This window comes from Mustela lutreola, chromosome 9 (assembly GCF_030435805.1).
Source record: "Mustela lutreola isolate mMusLut2 chromosome 9, mMusLut2.pri, whole genome shotgun sequence".
NCBI lineage: Eukaryota > Metazoa > Chordata > Mammalia > Carnivora > Mustelidae > Mustela > Mustela lutreola.
Window position 1 is genome coordinate 77,752,232 of NC_081298.1, and position 26,307 is coordinate 77,778,538.

Genomic DNA, 26,307 nt, shown 5'->3' on the forward strand with positions numbered 1-26,307 from the left:
AGGGAGCCTGGGTGGCTCAGTGGGTTAAGCCACTGCCTTCAGCTCAGGTCATGATCTCAGGATCCTGGGATCGAGTCCCGCATCGGGCTCTCTGCTCAGCAGGGAGCCTGCTTCCTCCTCTCTCTCTCTACCTGCCTCTCTGCCTACTTGTGATCTCTCTCTCTGTCAAATAAATGAATAAAATCTTTAAAAAAAAAAAAAAAAAAAAAAAAAAAAAAGAAATGAGAATGGAATATAAAAGTTTTTTATAAACATAAAAGATAGACAACCTCAAATAAAATAATAATAATAATAATAATAGATTCAACCCCATTGTGTGTACACTTCCAGGAAAGTTTTATGCATTTCTTTCTAAGCTCCTAGCCCTAGGCAAACACAGAATCATAGGCGGAAATATGCCATGGTTAGCACTAGAAGCAGCATCACATTTCATTAACAGAATAAAGCAAAAAATGTTAGGTAAATGAATCTACAACATAAAAATGTGCTGGTGATGAATCTGTGATAAAGTAACATAAGTGAGGTTAACAGTATTTTTTTTTTAACCAGGAAGCCCAATTGTAAACATTTGCATTTAACTATTGCCCCCCACAAACCTAACCAACCACACAAACAAAAATCATCTTTTATGACTATGAAATCATGAAGAATTTGTACTGCATGGGTCTTTGTTTTGGTGGTTTTCAGAGTAAGACATGAGCTGCATTAAGTAGCTTCGCTGACTTCTCCATCTTGAGTAATTGCCAATTCTGGAACTTCATTCATCCTTAGAACTTCTGCATAGAGCAAATAATTATGTAGGCTTCTGGGAAGTGGCAACTGACAGATAAAACTGTCAGATCGTAGGTGTTCTGGTTTTACACTGGACCGAATTTCCAAACGGCAAAGGTGGGTGAGGGATGGAACAGAGGCTGGAGAAACAAAAAAAGGAAAGATGAAATTTTTTTAAATTTTCTTTTAAAAATCTTTCCAATTCTTTGTAGCAAAAGAGAAAGCAGATGTTACTTAGCTTACTTTTGAAAGATTTGTTGGGTGGGGATGACCACAACAAACTTTATTTATTCCTTTTATTCTTTTTACACTCTTCCAGTTCCTCTCTTTCCAGTTGCTGGCCACACATTGAAAAGTCAGTTTCAGGGTCATATAAAACTAAACGTTCACATTCTAAAGATGTGGCAAGGGGCGCCTGGGTGGCTCAGTGGGTTAAAGCCTCTACCTTCAGCTCAGGTCATGCATCAGGCTCTCTGCTCCGTGGGGAGCCTGCTTCCCCCCTTCTCTCTACCTGCCTCTCTGCCTATTTGTAAGCTCTCTTTGTCAAATAAATAAATAAAATCTTTTTTAAAAAATGGATGAATTTTAGAAATGACAGAAACTTACAGCAGCAAATACCATATCCCTCTGACTCTGTTTTATTGCAAATGGTCTCTAGACCGACCACATCAAGTGAATAAGTAATTTGCAGAAGTTTTCCTCTTTTTATTCATGACAAAGAATGCAAATTTACAACTGATATAGAGAGGAAAGGAGCATTTACTGAGTACCTGCTATGTCACATGCCCATACACTTCACAAACATTATCTTTCTATCTTCATTAACCCTTTGAGGTATATACTATCGATACCCCTATAGAGGTAAGAAAACAGGTTTAAGAGGATTAGGTAACTTTCCAAAGGTTATACATCTTCTACATGGTAGAGCCAGGATTCAAACTCAAGTGCCTCTGACCCCAAAGCATGCACACACACTTAAAACTACTGCTGCCAAAAGCTAATTACCAATTGAGGGACAATACAGAGGTACTTACTCAAGAATCGTTAAGATAGCATTTCATTTTCTAAGATGAGAAGTGTTAACTAAAGAAGCTAATGTCAGGGTGTATGGGTGGTTCAGTCAGTTAAGCGTCTGCCTTTAGCTTGGGTCGTGATCTCAGGGGCCTGGGATGGAGCTCCACATCGGGTTCCTGGCTCAGCAGACGGTCTGCTTCTCCCTCTCTCTCTATTCCTACCCCTGCTTATGCTTGCATGCTTTCTCTCTCTCAAATAAATAAAATCTTAAAAAAAAAAAGAAGAAGAAGAAGCTAATGTCCATAGAAACTGAGAGTATTAAAAACAACTATTGGTTTTATGTGTGAATCGAATCTAAAGTATTTTATTAGTCTAAGAAATTCTCAATAAATCCTCATGAAATGTAATAATGATCAACAGACCAGGATCAGGGGACCTGGGTGGCTCAGTGGGTTAAAGCCTCTGCCTTCGGCTCAGGGCATGATCCCAGGGTCCTGGGATCGAGCCCCACATTGGGCTCTCTGCTCAGCAGGGAGCCTGCTTCCCCCTCTCTCTCTGCCTGCCTCTCTCCCTACTAGTGATCTCTGTCTGTCAAATAAATAAATAAAATCTTTAAAAAAAAAAAAAAAAGAACCTAATGTCCATAGAAACTGAGACTATTAAAAACAACTATTGGTTTTATGTATGAATCAAATCTAAAGTCTTTTATTAGTCTAAGAACTTCTCAATAAATCCTCATGAAATGTAATAATGAGTAACAGACCAGGATCAGAACAGCAGAGGCAAGTACTATCAGGAACCCAGCTGATATCAGACCAGCTGGATTCCAAGTCCAGTGTTCTTTAAACTAATACCCTTTAGGACCTGCCATTGTGATTTTCTAGTATCTTCAACACCTTCTAAACCACTGAAGTTAATCCATCATCTAACATTTTACTTTAAGCTTACTGGCTTAAATGTAGTCTATTAAGAGTGTGGGAAACTCCTCAAACCACAGTTTTGCAAAATGCCAAATAAGAAAAGCTAAGGAGTTACCTGATTTGGTACATAATCCTGAATCTAAGAAAAGACGAGAATTTTCTTAAACCATAACTCATAGACTCCCCATTACAGACAGTAGGACTAAAGCATCTATAATACATAGCACATTTATTTCTAGTGTTTCTATATCTATATTTTGTTTAAATTTTACCCTATTCTGCAAACTTAAAGGAAGAATCCTTTTCTCACTTCTAAGATGGGAAAACACAGGTGAGGAGAACAACACAGAGATAAGCAAGAATGCATACAAAAAGCATGCCCAAACTGCAAAGCCCACAGTTTTCCAAATGAGTAAATGGGTTCAACTTCAATGAGTAGGTTAACCATGTTGAACTATTATGTAATAAAGAAGCCCTCTCACCCAGTGAGATAGGAACAATAATTGGGCCTAAGGCCAATGGGTATGTACAAATGTCATAGAAGCTTTAGAAACAAGCATAATTGATTCTTGAGAAGCACACAACTCAGCCTGTATGAACACCAGCACGAAGGCATACTAGAAAGTAGCCTGTCTGCTGCAAACACTAAGCAAACCATGGGCATGGTCAGGTGGGACTGACAGAGGAAGTGACAAGATCGGAATATGTGAGTTACAGAGAGGTTAGTTAAGAGAATTTTTACTTATATTAGGTAGGGGTTTAATATGCATCTTATTCAATTGAAATCTCTTCTTTCTGCAAATCCTTTGACATAGAGCCTTATTACACATCCAGAAGGATGGCTGTAGAACCTGGGAGAATGGCCCACCTGGGGCTAAAGGATTCTCAATGCCTCAGCAGCTTCTCTGACTTGACAAATCACCGATTTACAAACTCCTCAGGCTGAGGAGATCTCCTCTGGCTGCCCCACAGCCTCCTGCCAATAAGCCTTTCCAGGCCATCTGACTACCCCACCCCACTATCTTCAAAGTTAAAGAAACCATTTATTTGTTTGTTTGTGTGTATATGTATGTATATGTAATATGTATGTGGAAACGTAATCATTTGTGATCAAGCCCCCTGGGACCAGCACACATCTGGTATGAGAAGTTTAAGTAACTTGCCCATGTTGACAATGTATACATCAACAGAAGAGCGGATATTAGATCCAAGTGATTTGATTCCAAGTCTAGGGTTCCTTGAAGTTTGAAAAACCCAAAACAGTTCTCTAACATCTTCTAAGCCACTGAAACTATCCTAAACTATCAAAAGATCTTTCCATTTCATATTTTTTTTAAAAAGCATATAGTTACTTGAGATTGGTTACAATTCTAATTGTACCATTTTGGTTTTTCTCCTGTGAGCACAATAGATAATGGTACCATGAACACTGAGAGGGAAGAACTATATTCACTTGAACTGAAGGGAATCTTTCATCTGCAGATTATTAACACAGACAATAATACACACCTCAGTGACATCTTAGTTTAATATACCAGTGAATACTAAGGGAACTTTATAGTCATATATGCAATATTTCAAAGCTCTCAAAATTCCTATGAAAGTTTTAGTGATGCATGGTATTTCCAGATGTGTTACCACTAGGCTGATAGAAGATCAAGCCATGTCTTGAATTTATAATAGGGAAATAGCCCAGAAGCTCTACATATGTAAAAACATACGTTCATGAAAACCTGTTAAAACCAGATTTTAATTTGTTAAATAGATGTCTGTCTTCTTGAATTATGGCACTGATCGTAGCCTAGAAAATCATGTTTGAAACCATACTATAATTTTAAGTCACTTTTCTGACCCAATCACTTTAGTATATTAAACCTAGTTTATCTATACATCCAGTAGCAAACAACATTTAACCTTTCATTCCTATACAGAATTATTCAATTTTGTATAGGAATGTTATAAACTATACAATAACATACAAATCCTAGACAACATCTAATCTAGTGATTCCCCAAATGTTTTGACTGTACACTCAACGAGGGAAAAGTCTTTGAGTACATAATCCCAATGTGTAAATACTTAATTACATATGAATAATATGTATATACTATTAGGTTAATAATATTTGTACTATAAAACACATAAAATTTTAAAAATAAGCTAAAATAAGAAATACTTTTTAAAAATGTTTATTAGGACACCTGGGTGGTTCAGTGGGTTGAGCTGCTGCCTTCGGCTCGGGTCATGATCTCAGGGTCCTGGGATCGAGTCCCACATCGGGCTCTCTGCTCAGCAGGGAGCCTGCTTCCTCCTCTCTCTCTCTCTCTGCCTCCCTCTATGCCTACTTGTGATCTCTCTCTGTCAAATAAATAAATAAAATCTTAAAAAAAAATTTTCTAAAAATGTTTATTAGAGGTATAAAACTTTTACTTTTACTAAAAATATTCATATTAATAATATTTTAACAAGAGTGAGGTGGCTGACTAAGCTTTACAAATTTTTTTTTTTTTAATTTTGTTTATTTATTTGACAGACAGAAACCACAAGTAGGCAGAGAGGCAGGCAGAGAGAGAGGAGAAAGCAGTCTCCCCGCTGAGCAGAGAGCCCGATGTGGGGCTTGATCCCAGGACTCTGGGATCATGACCTGAGCCGAAGGCAGAGGCTTTAACCCACTGAGCCACCCAGGCGCCCCCTAAGCTTTACAAATTTAAATCTTAGTGACTTAGCAATTCCAAGATTTGGCTCTAGGTCCAGTTTATTTCAATATTTGGATATAAGGGCTGATGTAGCTATTAGATATTAGATATGTAGATACTAGATTAAAAAAAATATCTTATAAAAGTACGATGTCGGGGCACCTGGGTGGCTCAGTGGGTTAAGCTGCTGCCTTCGGCTCAGGTCATGATCTCAGGGTCCTGGGATCGAGTCCCGCATCGGGCTCTCTGCTCGGCGGGGAGCCTGCTTCCCTCTCTCTCTCTCTCTGCCTGCCTCTCCATCTACTTGTGATTTCTCTCTGTCAAATAAATAAATAAAATCTTTAAAAAAAAAAAAAAATAAAAAAAATAAAAGTACGATGTCCATAGGGGCATCTGGGTGGCTCAGTGGGTTAAAACCTCGGCCTTTGGCTCAGGTCATGATCTCAGGGTCCTGGAATCAAGTCCCACATTGGGCTCTCTGCTCAGCAGGGAGCCTGCTTCCTCCTCTCTCTCTCTGCCTGCCTCTCTGCTTACTTGTGATCTCGGTCTGTCAAATAAAAAAATAAATAAAATCTTAAAAAAAAAAAAAAAAGTACGAGGTCCAAATGGGAGGAATACATTGTAGCTTAACTGAACTAATCAGGATACTATCCGATCCCACCTACTAATTATGCAAAAAAGTTTTTATCAAAATTTAACCAATTTTTTTGTTATCAGTTTATAAGCTAATTAGAAAGTTTTGCTTCTCTACATGTTTATTAAATGCATTCAAAACTCAAGAAAATGGTTTCTAAGTATTTTAAATGCATCAATATGAGAGTTTTTCTAGGTGACATATTGTTTTTGTCAAGAAAATCACTTAACAGGGACGCCTGGGTGGCTCAGTTGGTTAGGCAGCTGCCTTCGGCTCAGGTCATGATCCCAGCGTCCTGGGATCGAGTCCCACATCGGGCTCCTTGCTCAGCGGGGCGCCTGCTTCTCCCTCTGCCTCTGCCTGCCATTCTGTCTGCCTGTGCTCGCTCTCTCCCCCTCTCTGTCTCTGATAAATAAATAAAATCTTTAAAAAAAAAACAAAGAAAAGAAAATCACTTAACAATAGAAGTACTTTCTAGTATCTGTTTTCAGAATTATCTTCCCAAGCAAAGCTTTCTTTCAGAAAGTGGTTTCTTTTTCACTCAGTTAAAACATCACCTTTATCTTAAATCAATGAATTTTTAGAAAATATGCACTAGGATTCATACTACTGATACCTATTTATCACCAAGAAAAAGAGATTAAGAAAAATCAGAACAGTGGTATTTTAAGGGAAAAAAAAGTATATAATCCATCTTTAAGTTCAAGGACTCTTAAATACTGCATCATAGGAGAATGAGCAAACCTCTATTTGTATAAACAATTATTATGGTCACTCCCATCACACTATAAAGTACTACAAAGACTCTAATATATTTCCAAAAGTCTTGTTTTTAGGAAGTTAACCACCACGGTATTACTTTGTGCTATTCGCATTTCAACTCCTTTCCTGTATTAGCCTATTAATGATGTAATAAATTCATTTCATGTTATCTCCATTTCCTAACATCTGCAGAAAAGTAAGCTGCCCCATCAGTTAGTCATTCTTTTTTTTTTTTTTAAAGATTTTATTTATTTATTTATTTATTTATTTATTAGAAAGAGAGAGAGCACAGGTAAGCAGAGCAGCAGGCAGAGGGAGAGGGAGAAGCAGGCTCTCCGCTGAGCAGGGAGCCTGATGTGGGGCTCAATCCCAGGACACCGAGATCATGACCTCGGCCAAAGGCAGTTGCTTAACTAACTGAGCCACCCAGATGCCCCAGCCATCAGTAGTCATTCTTACACAGATTTTCCAAAAAACATTTTTCTAACTCATGTGGAAATATAAGTACAAAGCATTGGGCCATGTGTGTTCAGTTGGGGTAGGGGAGAGACAAAAACTCAATTCTTACAACTGTATCACTAGCAGAGAAAAGATAAAATGAAAGGGAAGTTAATCATTGATAAGTAATTTCATCTTCTTCTTTCACACCTTTAGAGTGCCTCTCTGGAACCTAGAATATTTGCAAGTTACTAAAACCATCTAGCCAAAGCAATTTCCAGTGGTTATCAAAATAAAAAATGAATCATGGTCTTAAAATCTCCCGGAAAAATACATTCTTCATTACCCTACCCTGTTTAGGGTATTATAACACAGTAATCTGACAAGAGGAAAAAATGAGACTCAATATTATAAAGCAAATTTTAACTGCCCCTAGAACTATTCCATAAAGTTTTCGGGATACCCCATTTTACCATAAACAAACTCACCTACATCTAGAACTCTGTAGAGAAAACTCTCTCCACCTCTGTCCTCACAGAAGCCTGATCCTCGCCGGGAAATGACTTCCTTGACCAATTTCTCACACAGAATCTTCTCATTCTTCCACCCCTGTCACACCTACCACAAAGTCTAGGGGGCAAATGGAGCATTCTCACAGTGCTGCACCAATTCCAGACCTATGGCTTTGTCTTTAAATTCCAGCATATACTATCACCTGTCCATCCAGACTCTGTTCTCCCTTACTGCCAGTACACTCCATCTTTAGTATCATGGAGACCTCGGGTCCCCAGACTCTTCTTACCACTGGTCTATCACATCCCTTCCTTTCTCATGTCCTTTCCAATTCAGACTGGATTCCAGGAGGCCCCTCACTTATATTATTTTATCATCCTCAATTCTTCTCTAAAGGCTCTACCAGTTCCCCAGGACCAATCTAACCACTCTCTTTCTGCACTTCAACACGGAGAAAGAGAATCAATGCTGGGAAAAAATGATCCCATAATCATATGAGCTAGTACCACTTGCAACCTCTACCAGGTCTGTAAGGTTGCATGGGACCTCCTTTCCTAGTCCCTCATTCATTTCTCACAACCACCATTCTCAAAAACCCAGTTCCCACCCCACTGTCACTTAAGTCTCCTCAGCGCCATTTCCTTCCTCCTTCAAAGTGAAACAGGAGGTCTTCAGGGCCCATTCTCTCTGCAAGTCTAGTTCTCCAACTACAAACTTATCTCCAACCACAACAACTTCATTGTTCTTCTTCTCTCAAAGAGTTGGGCCTCTTTAAAGTTAATCCCATCTCCCTCTGGCTTATCTGCAATCTTATTACATAAATAATCACTTTTATCTAATCAAATCTTTAATGTTCTTATTTTTACAAACTGAGGCCCTTTAATCTATAAAACAACTTAAGCCTCTGCCATGACCTGGCATCATCATTCCCTTAGTCACTGCACTAAAGAACTATGCTCACTTTATTTCTTCATTCATAAATTCTGTCAGTGTCTAACACAGAGCTGACATGTAATTAAAGAATCCACTCACTAAGGAATTAATGGATATAAACAGCGAGATTTGTAAATGTCCACCTACAGAAATACTTACATGATAGCTTCTCTTTACTGAAGACTTCTGCCTGTGGTCCATATTTATAACTAACTAAAATTACAGATTGAATGATTTAAAAATTCTCAAATGAACTAGCTATCAGGAGCTAAAGCTTCTATTCTAATTGGCTTTCCACCCTAAAATAGATATTTTGGGTCTAGAAAATAATTTTTTCTTTTTTAAATTGGGATACAGCTGTCCCTGGGATCTGCCTGTGCACATATCCAACACTGTACATAAGCAGGAGGAGTAAGATGGTCTTTCAAATAATATTGATGATGTGATACCTGGAATACTTTTTAAAAAAATTCTGTTTTAGGGGTGCCTGGGTGGCTCAGTCGACTAAGCGTCTGACTTCAGCTTAGGTCACGATCCCAGTGTCCTGGGATCCAGCCCTGCCTAGAGCTCCCTGCTCAGCAGGGAGCTTTCTTCTCTCTCTCCCTCTGCCTGCTGCTCTGCCTACTTGTGCTCTCACTCTTATCACTCTGTCAAATGAATAAATAATATCTTCTTTTTTAAAATCATTAAATATTCTGTTGTAATTGCGTTAGGGTAACATTTTCTCCTCTCTTAGCTTACCAACAGACTACTGACAACATCAGAACAGTTTTACTGGCAAAATATCCCAGCAACTATAGCTACAACCCATTAGTACCTAGTTTAGCAAGAATTTCCCCACCACACACACACACACACACACACACACAGACATGTGGATTAGTAAGAAATGCTATGTGATGCTGCACTTGGATTAGTAAGAGACTGTGTGAAGCTAAAATTATAAATGGGCAGATGGAATCTTGTTAAAATTTTAAGTTAACTATAAATTCCTCATTTTAAAAAAAAACAGAACTGGGGCGCCTGGGTGGCTCAGTGGGTTAAAGCCTCTGCCTTCGGCTCGGGTCATGTTCTCAGGGTCCTGGGATCGAGCCCCATATCAGGCTCTCTGCTCGGCGGGGAGCCTGCCCCTCCACCGCCCCCCCCCCGCCTGCCTCTCTGCCTACTTATAATCTCTGTCTGTAAATAAATAAATAAAATGTTAAAAAAAAAAAAAAAAACAGAACTAAGTCTGGCTTTTAAATCTAACCATAAGGGCAGTCTTTAGGACACTGTTAATCAAGGCATGATTCTGCTAGAGTTATAAAGGCCAACAATATGGCTGGAATCTTGGAGGTCAAGTTTCCTGCTCTATAAATAGAAGATCACATGTTTAATTTTTCAAGATGAGAGGCAATTACTGTTGGGGTTCTTAGTGATAATGCCTCAAACCAGAGGAAATGCCTCTAGAGTTGAAAACCACCATGAATAGTGGCTTCTGAGTCTCACCAAATATGGAGCTTTATTAATTCTATGGGCATGGTCCTATATAATACACCGTTTTTCCTGTCGTCTTAAAAGAACAACTCTTTACTCCAAATATTTTCCTGATCCCTACCAAATTTAGACCTTTCAATTTACTGAACGTAATTATCTGAAAACTTCAGGTTGGACTTTTGCTCATCAGTATTTAAAATAAGCAGGTAGGGGGCACCTGGGTGGCTCAGTGTGTTAAGCCGCTGCCTTCGGCTCAGGTCATGATCTCAGGGTCCTGGGATCGAGTCCCGCATCGGGCTCTCTGCTCAGCGGGGAGCTTGCTTTCTCCCCGCTCTCTCTGCCTGCCTCTCTGTCTGCTTGGGATCTCTGTCTGTCAAATAAATAAATTTTAAAAATCTTTAAAAAAAAAAAGAAAGAAAAAAAATAAGCAGGTAGGTTTTAGTTGAGCAATTCCACCACACAGCATTTGTATAAATACTCATTACCAAATACACCACTATACTATTTGTAGCTTTTATTGACCTTTCCTTGGACATGGATATGTCACTACTATAAGAGACAAAGTAGCAGAAGAGTTAAAACTCTCCATTTTTTAAATTTATTTATTTGACAGAGATCACAATTAGGCAGAGAGGCAGACAGGGGGGTGGAGGGGGGAAGCAGGCTCTCCGCGGAGTAGAGAGCCTGATGTGGGGCTCGATCCCAGGACTCTGGGATCATGACCTGAGCCGAGGGCAGAGGCTTTAACCCACTGAGCCACCCAGGTGCCCCACACCTCCCATCTTTTTAACAAGTAACTTAATGCTATAAAAGATACATCTTAAAGGGCACCTGGCTGGCTCAGTTAGTAAAGCATGGATGGCATTCTTGATCTCAGGGTCAGGAGTTTGAGCCCCACGCTGGTATAGAGATTAGTCAAAGTAAATAAATCAATAACTTTTAAAAATATATATATATAAATTGAAAGATGTACCTTCAAGAAATGTGATTCACCTTTTGCATAAAATATACAGTCTTTCTGTAGATAACAGAAAAATGTTCTTTTTAAAACTGGATACATTTTATTACCTTAAACTAGAAATGGCTTGAGTAGACAACTGGAATGCTAGTTAATTATTACCAAAATGTATACTTCAAACTTACACAATGTTATATACATCAACTATATTTCAATAAAGCTGGGGGGAAAATAGTATAAGAAAGGGTTATAGATAAGCCATTGCTAAATTTAAATTGTTTCTGGTAGTTATTCCTCAATTTTTTAAATGCAAATGTAACAATCTCTTAAAATAAGGTGCTACATGTTGTCAGTTTGGTGTACTTACTGCAGGCAGGGGTTGTCATAAAGACTGCTCCAAAACTATGAGTACTGCTCAAAGTTTCAGAGGAGACGCTGGGTGTGGATACTTGCTCTGCCCGTCATATTTAGCAAGGAGTTCTCATAATGTTCTTTGGGTTTCACAAACAGAACATTTAACCTATCACAAATCAACGTTTATGTTCCATTTTTGTTTTGCTTCTATTTTGAAGCTCAACTATCTCTTAAAAATATGTTCTCAACTCAACCTGCAACATAAAATAGCTGTACACTGATGCTTTTTAAGTAGTGTAATTTTAGATTCGTTGTTAACTACTACTATTATTACAACTACTGAGTTGAGGGGCGCCTGGCTGGTTCATTCAGAAGAGCCTGTGACTCTTGATCTTGGGGTCATGAGTTTGAACCCTGTGTGGGGTGTAGATATTACTTAAATAAATAAATTTTTTAAAGAAATGGAGTTGAAAGATATAATATTTAGAGAGAACTGCTGAAGTACATATAGGTCATCCACTCCTCCAGATATTATAAAGCCAGCCCGGTCAATTACAAAGCCAGCCTGGTCAATTCAGAGTAACAAATACCTTAATACCTGGATGACACTGACTGATGATCCCTGAAGATCTACTTTTATTGAATTATAGTCAGGTATGATAGCAAGAGCCCACATTGAAGACTGGTAAAATAAAGTCCTGAGAAACTATGGCTGCCAAGATATTGTCTAGAAAATCGTCCATGAATATTACTTCTGAGCAATAAGCTTGTTTTACATAATGATCTCTGTAACCTAGTGTCAATGACTAGAGAGGTTAGTCAGCGCCAGACTTATAGCCTATCCACAGACAGGTTTCGGATCTATAAGCTCTCCCTGACTCCATTTTAGATCCATCCTCAATATTACTTTTCATTTTTCTTTTGCTTTCACTTTTTACTTCTGCTTCACTGTTCTGTGATAATCTACATGCATAAACTACTTTAAATCCTTTTTAGAACAAAGCAGAATACTGAAATGAATAGATCAAGAGAGTTTCCTGGGGCCCTTTTAGATTCTTTGTAGAATTCAGATTCTTATATTACTATGGATAGAATTATACATATTTGATCATTAAAGGGGGAATGAACTAAGCCAAGTGCTTTTATCCCTAAGAATGTAATTACTTAGACTTTATCTTGGACAGCTGGTCAGGGATTGGCAAGTTTTTTTTTTATGAAGAAGTCTACTACTGGGCTCCTGGGTGGCTCAGTGGGTTAAACCTCTGTCTTTGGCACAGGTTATGATCTCAGAGTCCTGGGACTGAGTCCCACATCACGCTCTCTGGTCAGCAGGGAGCCTGCTTTCCCCTCTCTCTCTGCCTGCTGTTTTAAACTTGTGATCTCTCTCTCTGTATCAAACACATAAACAAAATCTTTAAAAAAAAGTCTACTACTATGTGGTTAAAATGATGTTTCTAAGATGTGTATATAAGGCACATGATTTAAAAATTGTCATTAAAGCTGTGAACAGTCAGTAAATTTTACCTGCATGCAAAAACAAAAACAACTTTTTGAAGACAAATCTGACTTCATGATTAAAAGATGAGCAGCAAGGGACTAGTTGTCCTTTTTATTTATAAACTACCAGAGCAACTTGCTATTTTCTTACAGAGGAAAAAGGTAAGGAAAGGAGAATTTTGACCAAGTACATGGCATCTCCAAGACTTGAAAAAGGCCTTAAAAAAATGGAGAAAATCCTTTCCTTGAGATAGATACCAATATACTTAACCAGCTACTGAGCTGAAATTATCTAAGAGCTCACTAATAGTTATAGAGCTGCAAGAAGCATCTTTTCAAAAAAAAAATTTAAAGAAATATATTGACAATGTAGTTTCTACTACCATGATAAGTTACTGGAGAAAGTGGGTAAAAGCAAGACTGTCATCTATTTGAGAGGTAGCCAAGAGTTGTTTTTCTGGGCTCACTCCCATTGGTGGTGTTCCTGGTCATGTTTCTGCTCACCAGAAATCTTACAACTAAAGATCCAAATAAAGATAACCTATATACAGAAATGGGAGTGTCAGGGTGCTTGGGTGGCTTGGTCAACTCTTGATCTCAGCTGAGGTCTTGATCTCAGAGTCATGAGTTCAACCCTCGAGTCAGGCTCCATTCTGGGCCTGGATCCTACTGAAAAAAGAAAAAGAAAAAAGAAAGAAAGAAAGAAACATGGTGTCCCGAAAACTGAAGGCAAAAAGGGAAGCTGGGTATATTGAGAGAGAGCCTAGAACTAAAGAAAGGAAGAAAAGCATAATACTATTAGAAATTCAGACAACTGAGTAGATGGACATCTTTTCCTCAGCCTTACTAAAACAAAATCTGACATTAAATGACTCCCATTATCTGCACAAGAAGAACCAGTAACGTATACCTTGAGAGACCAGTATAACTAGCCAGAAGAATGCAAGCTTTTCCTAAGTAGTGTGCAATAAGAACAGGGTTGAAAAGGCTTCCCATGATAGGAATTAAAAGGCCTTCCTAAAACCAGACAACCCAGGAGACCATGTAAATCAGTCTTTCAAACTCAGCACTGCTGACATTGGAGTCCAGCTAATTCTTTGTCCGCCCTGCACATTGTAGGATGTTTAGCAGCATCCCTCACCGCTACCCCCTAGATGACAAGAGCCCCCTTACCAGCTGTGACAACCAAAAATGTTGGCAGACCTTGCCAAGTAGCAGGCGCACAATCATCCCTATTGAACAAGACTGCTCACGATGAAACAAGTAACAAAGAGCTGCCAAGAATAACTCACAATTCTGGGTCAATAGCTCCAAACCATTCCACCTCTCAAACCAGGATACAGAAGGAACAGCAGAACTAGTTGGAAAAATGACTGACAAGTTCAACATTTTGGATATGTCAAAATGTGGGAAATACAAAGGGCAGCTGTATACATGGGAATGGAACCAAGAAAAGAGGACTGGGCTAGAGAAGTTGGCCAAAAAAGCATCAGCTACATTAGTACTTCTGAGAAAGACTTCTGCAAATCTTCAGCCAAAATAAAATCCTCTTAGAGATAATGATTATTACCCTACACAAGCTCTACCTAGTGCCTAATTAAATAAAGAAGCCCTTGATGGATTTAGTCCACTGCAGGATAATGTACTCATGGACAAGATTTACCTTCATCTGGACAAACCTGCCATATGTTAGAGTCTTCAGAGTAAACTCCCACATATCTTTACTAATTGATACACTGCAATAATTTTCCCATTTGGCATATGCTTCCTCATTTGACTTTTGTTCCCAAAATCCATTGTCTCATATTCTATCTAATTTGAATAGATATTTGTTCTCTGCTGCTTCAGATACATAATTAGTAAAAGAAGATGCAATTTTCAACATTAAGAATTAAATGCAAGTGAGTTTTCCAACATTATTATTAAAGAAATTCTGTATGAAAAGACTCAGAACTCCAAACAGATTACTTTTTTCTTCAATAGAAACTCTCTAAGAGTTTGAATACACCTCAGTTCAAGAACATATTTTCCTGAATGTCTGTTTTTGATTGAAAAAATTTTCTTAAATGTAATTTTGCAAGAAATTACAAGACACATTTCTACATATGCATAAGTTCACTTGTTAAAAACCTATTCAACATGTTTTATGAAGAGCTACATTTCATGCAAAAATAGCGAAGAAATAATTTTCCCAACTTAAGACATATCATCTGTTTAACAAAATATAGTTAAAGTAAAATAAATCTGAATAAGTAAATAGGAATACTTGGCAATATATTATGTTCAGCTTAAACTGGTTTCCTTGTGTAAAATCTTCTGCTGTATGCGTTTTTTATAACTAGCTTAAAAAAATTTAGTGAGAGGAAGTTGAGAATTTCTTTTGAAACAGTCATTTAAAGTATCAATCAATTCACAGAATTTTCACCAAGCTCACTTTGACAGTTTTATCATACCAACACACTGGCATGCATTCAGTAAGAACAGGTATAAATAAGGGATGGTATTATTTCCTTTTAGAGATGACAAATTATTAAAGAGAGAACACAAATCCACACACACACACCTAAGAGGAAAATTAGGTTCAGCATTTTTCTGAGCACAAACTAAATATAGACTAACAACAATTTTAGGACTCACTTTTGTTTAAATAATCCTTACGAGAAATAAAAAGATACCATTAAATAAAAATATCAATAAATAGCCGTTCCTGAGGCTAAACTTACCAAATCAGATATGACTTTTGTTGAAGGAAATTATTACGACCCCCATCACCACCACCACAGCCCTATCCTTTCCCCACATAAAGAAAATGCAAATGATGCCCAATTTAATGTATGCTCTCCATTGACTCTGGTCGCTTAACATTATAACATAGCTAGAGGAGGAAGAGAAGAAAAAGTAGTGAAACATGTTTAAAATTGTACTTTCTTGGGGTGCTTGGGTGGCTCAGTGGGTTAAGCCTCTGCCTTCGGCTCAGGTCATGATCCCAGAGTCCCGGGATTGAGACCCGCATCGGGCTCTCTGCTCAGCGGGGAGCCTGCTTCCTCCTCTCTCTGCCTGCCTCTCTGCCTACTTGTGATCTCTGTCTGTCAAATAAATAAAGTAAAATCTTTAAAAAAAAAAAAAAATTGTACTTTCTTACCAATATGTTGCTGCAGAGCCCAAGAGTTTGAGGCACGAGTGGAGAGCATCTTCTCAACAGTTGGAGGAAGCCTCTTCCAATTGGTAAACTCCAAAGTGAAGATAAGGGTATCATCACTGACTGAGTCAATCCTATATTGGGAAGACGTTAACACACCATTAGACACAAAAGGGTTCATCCTGAAAACAAACACCACATAACTATTCTTACAACACTGCAGTATAGAAGGAAGAACAAAAACTGAGGCACAGAAAATAATCGTGTAACTGGAAGAAGTTCAGTGGATACAAATAATCATCTACAGGTTCCTGCAAGAAAACAAATCAATTCTGTGTATAGTTGTCCAGTGGATGACCAGAGAATCCCCGTTTCTCAGCATCAATGGTAAGAAAAAGAGAAACAGCACCAGCACCATCTGTGGATTTGCCATTACCTCCTCCAACTCGGACCATCTTGCTGAACCTAGACTGGTCCCCTCACATACACACAATTTAACACCCCTGAAAGGATAATGCCCAAACACCCAAAGTTAACTATAAACCGAATATATGGGAGAGATGAACTTTTTCTGTCCAACTCCCAGGGACATAAAATTGTACCCCTCTAGGAACCTTCCCCACTATAGATTCAGTTCTAAAAGATGTACCAGAATAAGTTTTGTCTTTAAGGACTGAAAGGTGTTCAAGACAAACAGTTTTCCCTCTATTTTTTCAAAATAATATCAAAATTTCCTACCAATCCAGCCAGAGGAGACTTCCCCCCAATTTTATAAGCACTTGAATCCCACTGAACAGAGCATTAGTCTAAGAAAAGTTCTGGTTTCTAATACCACCTCTGCTACTTACAAATAGTTGCCTAAATTCTCTTCCTTTCTCTCTCTCTCTCTCTCTTTTTTTTTTTTCCTAAGTTTTTTAAGCCCTAGATCTTGGTCTCTAAAATGGAAATAATACTTAATCTGCCTATCTCAGTTCACTTTGGTGAAAATAATATGAAACAATATATAAACATACTTTTTAAAACAAAAATGTTACATAAATATTTGCTATTTCTAGAAGTTGTCTGAAATTTTCAGTATTGCATTTTTGATAGGACTTAAAATATTATACACATGAAATTTAGTCACAGCTTAAGGTTAACTCCAAATTCTAATAGGATTACCTAAGTTGTACTCAACTAGATACTCCCCTACTCTATCACATTGTTCAAATAAAAATAAAATGATTAGGGCCTCTGGTAATTACTTCAGAAATTCCTTCCAAGGTTGCTTTTTTTTTTTTTTTCCAAGGTTGCTTTTCTGAAGACATTACCAAGCAAGGACTAAAGAAGGGGGGAAAAATAGAATGAAAGGAAAGAAATTGAGTAATGCTCTCAATATATCATCTCAAAGATAACTTAATTCTTATAACTCAGGGTCAGAGTGTCCTTGAAATGACTGATTAGAGAGCATGAAAATCATTTCCCAAATTCTTAATTCTCTAATATGCAAGCATAAATAAGAAAGAACTTAAAGTATAGCACAAATGCTTTAGGAAAATCTTCTACTTCTTGGGAAGCTCTCAGTGAAATCATAACTTATCAGGAAATATTGAGAATAAATAAAATGATAAAATATACTCAAAAGTAAACAATTCCCTTGACTTTCTAGTACCCTGCACCAAAGGTTACTTAATTCTAGCTCCTTATTTCTTTTTTAATGGCTTCATTTTTCTGCTAAAGTGTGCTTTAAGTCTCACTATGACCAAACACAAAGTCATTTTTATGCAGTTATCTAACACACACGTAAAAAATAAATCTGTTTCTACAGCTTTAGTTAATATAATGGTGAATATATTCTACAAATGCTGATAATGCCACTAAAAATGTATTGTTACTGTACTACATTGACCATTACATTGTACAAAGCAGTTGTACAATCATAAACAAGTGACAGTTAATCAACTAAATGCACAGATGACATTTACTTTCTATTATTCACCTATTACATTTGGGCAAGGGCTGGGGGATGTACCTAGCCTTGCATTTAAAGTTGAAAAAATATTTCAACTCTGTAGATTATATTGTGACAGGCAATTATTCAGCCAGATACATTTTTTAAGACTGTTTAAGGCAAGCAATACTAGGAAAGACATTTATAATTTACATGACAAAGAGTAAGCAACAGACTTATGTGTGATAAAATAAGATACAACCAAAATCCACTTTAACAACATATTGGAATTTTTATGGGAGAATTTTTCTTGTAACAGCTCTTTGAATGTAAATTTGATCAAAGAAAGCAAAACATTTATCATATTCAGCATAAACACTAGCTTTATACATTCAATAAAAGATCAGTGAACAAAACTTTGACCATGTTAAGCATTTTCATTGCTAAAGTGAAGTTTTCCATTGTATTTTCCTAATGAATATAAAATGACTAAAGTTACTCATTTGGAGTAAAATATATATAAGTGGTATTCTCAGTCCAGATAGATGGAAGTTTTACAATTTACTTCAAAATAAATTGTAGCTTACTGGTTCTCAACTCTTTTCTGTCCTAACACACCCAATGAATAGAGCACACAGAAATATGAAGAAATGTAAGACACATACTGTTTTTTTTCCCTCTTTTATAGAGAGAGAGAGCATCACCCTGGGGGGGTGGGGGGACATGGGGGGGGGGGCAGGTGGCAGAGGGATGAGAAGAGAGAGAGCATCTGAAGCAGGCTCCACACCCAGTCCAGAGTCCCCAGACTGCAACACAGGGATCAATCTCACATTCCTGAGATCATGACCTGAGCTGAAATCAAGAATTGGACCCTTAACCAACTAAGCCACCTAGGTACTCTATATAACACACAAATTTTTAAACAAACTATTCACATGGGGAGAGGGCGGATCCTGTATCAGGACTGGGGACTGGAAGAGTGTATTGTACAAAGCCTTCTGGGAGAATAAAGCTAAATAATTCCCTCTCCTTCCAGCAGCCTAGGTGATTGGCTGAGGAGGAAAGGAAAAGAGGCAATGTTTAGTTTTTTTTCCCTGTATAGGTTCTTCCTAACACAGGAATAGGAAGAAGCAAGAGAAGTTGGCACATATCCCTCCCAGGTTAGCCAAGGGATTAAGAGAGCTGAAATTAAGTGATGTAACTATAGGGCCCATGTGGACACACAGGACTAAGGCGGCAGAGCACAGTGGTTAGAAAGACAGACTTGAACCACACTACAGGACAGCCTAGGTTCAAACCTAATCTCTAGCACTAACTAGCTATGTGAGCTTCAGCAAGTATGTTCAATACTCTGGGCCTCAACTTCCTTCTCTGTAAAACAAAGATAACAGTATCCACTGTATTCTATATTAAATGAGTTAATACAGTACCAAACTTAAAACAGTGCCTACTAAGTGTTGGTTAAAAAAAAATAAACCAGAAACCAGAAGTTAGTGTGAAGGCTGAAAGTAATGGACAAGTAGTATAGAGTTGAGTTAGTAGCTTCAGTGGAGGAACACAAAGAATACTGCTGAGAAGAAAGTAGGACCCATGAGGACAAGCACCTCATTGGGTGACAGAGAAACATAGACATACTGTCAGGGCTGTCCATAGCTACCCCACATGCTGGCCTGGGTTTATAGCAGCAGTTGGAGAGTGAATCCTAGAAATCTGAGAGGCAACTGCTGTTAGCTGTCAGGAGCCCAAAACAACCATAAAATTCACTAAGCTAATAGTTAAGGGTACTTAAATTACTTTAGTCAACAGCTAGAGAGACCATTTCTTAGCAAGTGTTTCTATTTCAGTATGCATGCACATGTATGGGGGTTTGAGACAAATAAGCACATACAAATAACTTTTAAAGATCAGTGATTCCTCAATGAATTGTCAATAATTTTTATATTTCATTCAGTTATCTAAAACACAATGGATTTCTATGAAATTTTATGAAAAGATATAGAGAGAATTGCAACAATGAGTATCTGACAAATGAATGGGTATTAGTCAGCCAGTGGGAAAGAAGTAAATACAAATAGGTATTCCACCTCTTGTAAAGCTATACACAAAAAAGTAAAATGGGAATCAGAATGCATATCTCAACTTTGTTTTTACTTCTATGTTCCTTAAACAACCTACCAGAAAGCAGTTTTTCCTAATAAACATGATGAATACAGACGTGTTCATCATATGCAGGTGTAGAAGCCACCAAGGGAAAGATGGAGTCCCAGAAGTACAAACTAAACATACAAGTACAGAACACTAATGTTGCCAGCATGAACCAAAAAGAGAACCTCTTTTCTAATGAAAAACTCAAATAGCAAGATATCAAAGCACTTTTCTGCTGAAATGCAAAATATAGTATTTGACTAAACATTATTTCAGTGAACACTAGTTTTTTTTTTTTTTTTTAAAGACTTTATTTATTTATTTGACAGAGAGAGCTCACAAGTAGGCAGAGGCAGGCAAAGAGAGAGGGGAACACTAGTTTTTGAAGCACAAGAATGAAGCCATCTAGATGTTTCACTGAAATTTTATAAAATATCCATGTGCTCCATTTTCTTAGAGACTTTCATTCTATTTTCTCATTGGACTTATCAGATCAAGAGTTCTTTCATTGCGGGCACCTGGGTGGCTCAGTGGGTTAAGCCTCTGCCTTCGGCTCGGGTCATGATCTCAGGGCCCTGGGATCGAGTCCCGCATCGGGCTCTCTGCTTGGTGGGGAGCCTGCTTTCTCCTCTCTCTCTCTCTGCCTGCCTCTCTACCTCCTTGTGATCTCTCTCTGTCAAATAAATAAATAAAATCTTAAAAAAAAAAAAAAAAAAAGAGTTCTTTCATTGCTACAATTACCTTCTCAGTTCTATCCAGACACTTAAAACTTTTGCAACAGCTGAAGACTGGTAGAAACAGTGTCCTCTTCCTGCCCAAGAAAAATCCTGACTCAACTTTCATATATCATCAGTTACTTCACAAATCAGTATTTATTAAGGGAGACCAAGTTCAAATAGACAAGATGCTACAAGATGAATGTATTCACTCTAATAGACTAAAGGACAACAGAAATCTCCAAAACAGCTACAACCATTCTTTTGCAGGCCTTTTTAAAATTATTTTTATTAACATATAATGTTTTATTTTCTCCAGGAGTACAGGTTTGTGAATCATCAGGCTTACACACTTCAAGCACTCAACCATATCACATACCCTCCCCAATGCCCATAACCCAACCACCCTATCCATACCTCCCCTCCCCCCAGCAACCCTCAGTTTGTTTTGTGAGATTAAGAGTCTCTTATGGTTTGTCTCCCTCCCAATCCCATCTTGTTTCATTTTTTTCTTCCCTACCTCTCAAAGCCCCCCCACCGCCTCTCAAATTCCTCATATCGGGAAGATCATATGATAATCATCTTCTCTGACTGACTTATTTCACTCAGCATAATACCCTCTAGTTCCATTAAGGTTGTTGCAAATGGCGAGATGTCATTTCTTTTGATGGCTGCATAGTATTCCATTATATTATATATATATATATATATTTATATATATATATGTAAGTATATATATGTATATTTACACACACACACACACATACATACACATCTTCTTTATCCACTCATCTGATGATGGACATCTAGGTTCTTTCCATATTTTGGCTATTGAGTCACAGGCATTTTCTTTTTAATTTTTAAAAATTTTTTATAAACATATAATGTATTACTAGCTCAGAAGTTCAGGTCTGTGAATTGCCAGGTTTACACACTTCATAGCACTCACCATAGCACATACCCTCCCCAATGTCCATAACCCCACCACCCTCTCCCGACACCCCCCGACCCCCAGCAACCCTCAGTTTGTTTTGTGAGATTAAGCGTCTCTTATGGTTTGTCTCCCTCCCGATCCCATCTTCTTTCATTTATTCTTCTCCTACCCACTTAAGCCCCAATGTTGCATCACCACTTCCTCATATCAGGGAGACCATATGATAGTTGTCTTTCTCCACCTGACTTATTTCGCTAAGCATGATACGCTCTAGTTCCATCCACGTTGTCACAAATAGCAAGATTTCATTTCTTTTGATGGCTGCATAGTATTCCATTGTGTATATATACCACATCTTCTTGATCCATTCATCTGTTGATGGACATCTAGGTTCTTTCCATAGTTTGGTTATTGTGGAAATTGCTGCTATAAACATTCGGGTGCACATGCCCCTTTGGATCACTACGTTTGTATCTTTAGGGTAAATACCCAGTAGTACAATTGCTGGGTCATAGGGCAGTTCTATTTTCAACATTTTGAGGAATCTCCATGCTGTTTTCCAGAGTGGTTACACGAGCTTGCATTCCCACCAACAGTGTAGGAGGGTTCCCCTTTCTCCGCATCCTCGCCAACATCTGTCATTTCCTGACTTGTTAATTTTAGCCATTCTGACTGGTGTGAGGTGATATCTCATTGTGGTTTTGATTTGTATTTCCCTGATGCCAAGTGATATGGAGCACTTTTTCATGTGTCTGTTTGCAGAAATGTCTGTTCATGTCCTCTGCCCATTTCTTGATTGGATTATTTGTTCTTTGGGTGTTAAGTTTGCTAAGTTCTTTATAGATTCTGGACACTAGTCCTTTATCTGATATGTCGTTTGCAAATATCTTCTCCCATTCTGTCAGTTGTCTTTTGGTTTTGTTAACTGTTTCCTTTGCTGTGCAAAAGCTTCTGATCTTGATGAAATCCCAATAGTTCATTTTTGCCCTTGCTTCCCTTGCCTTTGGCGATGTTCCTAGGAAGAAGTTGCTATGGCTGAGGTGGAAGAGGTTGCTGCCTGTGTTCTCCTCAGGATTTTGATGAATTCCTTTCTCACACTGAGGTCCTTCATCCATTTTGAGTCTATTTTCGTGTGTGGTGTAAGGAAATGGTCCAATTTCATTTTTCTGCACGTGGCTGTCCAATCTTCCCAACACCATTTGTTGAAGAGACTTTTTTTTCCCATTGGACATTCTTTCCTGCTTTGTCAAAGATTAGTGGACCATAGAGTTGAGGGTCTATTTCTGGGCTCTCTATTCTGTTCCATTGATCTATGCGTCTGTTTTTGTGCCAGTACCATACTGTGTTGATGATGACAGCTTTGTAATAGAGCTTGAAGTCCGGAATTGTGGTGCCACCAGCTTTAGCTTTCTTTTTCAATATTCCTTTCGCTATTCGAAGTCTTTTCTGGTTCCATGAGTTACAGACATTTTTAAGAGCATGAGAGATGGCCTAAGTAGAAAAAATAGCCCTCTCCAAAGAATCCATCCTTCCCTACTCCCTTCCAGTCACCTCTTAATTTTTATTAGGACTCTTACATTCAATCTCACTATTAGGAATCCCCTACTTCTTCACTCTAACCTAGCCATCATGTGCAAACATACACACACACAAACACACATATACACACACCCTTCTCCCAATATGGGAATCTTAAGAAATTGGGAGAAATTGAAGGTAGTATTTTCACTCAAAAAGGAAAAGTTTTACTATGGTAGGATTTCTTACCATGAGCTGCATAGTAGATTCAGAGGGTCAAATCCAGCGAGCAGGAGAAATGGCAACCATTCCCTATATTTCATCTGTGCTTTAATCGCATGACTTATAAATTCAGAAACATGGTTCCACGGTGCCAATGGACAACCTTTCTTCAAAAAGTAGCGAAATACTGAAAACTTCTCATACTTCAGGCAGTAGGCCAAATGAAGTTCATTTAGTTGGGCTCCATATTTCAAAAGAATATTCACAATTCCAAAAAATTCGCAGCTCCACCAGAAAGAGAGAAAGAAAGTTAGACTTTTATATTAAAAAATTCTTACAAATACTTAATAGTACTTACGGCTGGAAAATAAATGGCAGATGGGATAGCAGAAGGCTGTGACATGCGTCAGGAAGGAGAAACTTCCTCTGCCCTATGGTCCTTCTAGTTGGACTCAGAATCAAACTGACATGAGACAGATTAACAGGAGAAAATAAAATTTAATAGGTGTAAGTATGGAGAATCCATATAGACATGAAATTCCAAAGACAAGGAAGCAACATGACCCTTATAAGGAGCAGGATATGGGCCTGAGGATACAAAGGGAAGAGAGCTCATTAGCAGAAAGGTGAAATGAGGGGTTTGGAAAAATAAGGTTGCCCTATTATTCAGATTGAGTTCCCTAGGTAAAGGGAAGTCTCTGATAATAGTTCTCTTTCTGTTGCAGGCTCTCCTTTCCAATGTAAAGTTAGGTAGTTTCGGGAGAGGCAGAGAGCTTTTCTTGCATCTGCTGGGTTTTTACTACTTTTAACTCAAAACAATCTTTATGCTGAAGTGATACATTTCAGGGCCTCTCATCCTGCAACCCCTTCATGGGTCTAGTGAATTGAGATTAGGGTACCAGGGTAAAGGGAGTATTTTACCTTTTAATTAAAGATTTTAATTAAGTATTTATTTAAGTATATTACCCTCCTGCATGGTTTTTAATTTTCAACTATGAAGACGTAGTGCCCTTAGAATTTAAAACATTCATATTAAGTAGATAATTTTTAAAATTATCATTGACAAATAGAAAACTCTTCTCAAACTGTGGTATTTTCATACAATTAAGTACTTACAACAAAATACTTAGAAGCAAAGTTTATTTTATTTATTTATTTTTTTAAGATTTTATTTATTTAGGGGCGCCTGGGTGGCTCAGTGGGTTAAAGCCTCTGCCTTCGGCTGCGGTCATGATCCCAGGGTAATGGGATCGAGCCCCAAATTGCATCAGGCTCTCTGCTCAGCAGGGAGCCTGCTTCCCTTCCTCCCTCTCTGTCTGCCTCTCTGACTGCCTCTCTACCTACTTGTGATCTCTGTCTGCCAAATAAATAAATAAAATCTTAAAAAAAAAAATTTTATTTATTTATTTGACAGAGAGTTCACAAGTAGGCAGAGAGGCAGGCGGACGGAGAGGCGGAAGCAGGCTCTCTGCTAAGCAGAGAGCCAGATATGGGGCTCGATCCCAGGACCCTGAGACTATGACCCGAGCCGAAGGCAGAGGCTTAACCCACTGAGCCACTCAGGAGCCCCAGAAGCAAAGTTTTTTAAAAAATGTCATCAATCCCTAAAAACAGAGGACTGACTCACTCTAGGAATTTCCAAGATACCATTTCCTTTAGCAAGAGTCTTAATTTCCCTTTTATTTTAAGTTTATAATGGTAAAAACAAGAAAAGCTTCTTTATGAACAAAAATTTAACTTAGTTTTATATTTCTGAATTAATCTTCTTTATCAAATACTTTTGTAGAATATAAGTATATCATTTTATATCTATTAAATTGGTTACTTTTATTTTTTTTTTAATGTATCATCCAATACTGGTAAGTTGTGGTGGTTGAACTGACTGAAAATAAGAGTAACCCTTTTCTGAGAAAGCTAACTGGGCAAGACGTATCAAAAGAGATATCATAGCAAAGTTATAAGAGGCACAGTCTCTGGAGCCAGCATGCTCAGCTTATTATCCATGGAACTCTGAACCAATTACTTTACCTTTTTGGCACACAAAACTAACACTATACAAGTATTTGTAAAATAAAATTATATGTATAGTATGTTACCATTAATAATTAATTAAAATTAATTAAAATAAAACAACAATTAAAATAAAACATAATAGGGGATACCTGGCTGACTCAGTCAATGGGACATGCAACTCTTGACCCCAGGGTCATGAGTTTAAGCCCCACGTTGGGTGTGGAGCTTACTTTAAGAAATAAATAAGTAGAGGGGTGCCTGGGTGGCTCAGCGGATTAAGCCGCTGCCTTCGGCTCAGGTCATGATCTCAGTGTCCTGGGATTGAGCCCCGCATCGGGCTCTCTGCTCAGCAGGGAGCCTGCTTCCTCCTCTGTCTCTACCTGCCTCTCTGCCTACTTGTGCTCTCTCTCTCTGTCAAATAAAATAAATAAAGTCTTAAAAAAAAAAAAAAAGAAAGAAAGAAGTAGAATAGTAAAAAAATAATAAGTAGAATAGAATAGAGTAAGTATAAATCTTGGGAATTTATCCAAGACAAAAAGAAATTATATCCTATTTGTACAACATTAACCATAGCACTATCTGTAACAGACTTCAAAAACAAAGAAATTACCTGTTTAACAACATAATAGTGGATAAGTACAAAATATGATACAGTCATCAAAAACTGCAATTCTGATGGCCCTGTGACCACATCTTAAAAACTATGCTTTAAGTTTAACTCTCT

At 37.9% G+C, this 26,307-nt stretch overlaps 1 protein-coding gene across 2 annotated transcripts in view; it reads right to left on the reverse strand.

Annotated features, from left to right (window-relative positions):
- Positions 1-217: 217 nt before the first annotated feature.
- Positions 218-26,307, reverse strand: part of ASB3 (ankyrin repeat and SOCS box containing 3) — a 104,958-nt gene continuing 78,868 nt past the window's right edge. For both annotated transcript variants that reach the window (XM_059187652.1, XM_059187653.1), the window contains exons 8-10: positions 23,598-23,855; positions 16,109-16,239; positions 218-911 (exon numbers count right to left, since the gene is read on the reverse strand). In XM_059187652.1, the coding sequence (XP_059043635.1) occupies positions 706-911; positions 16,109-16,239; positions 23,598-23,855 (595 nt within the window). In that variant the 3' untranslated portion in view covers positions 218-705. The remainder of the gene's footprint in view (positions 912-16,108; positions 16,240-23,597; positions 23,856-26,307) is intronic.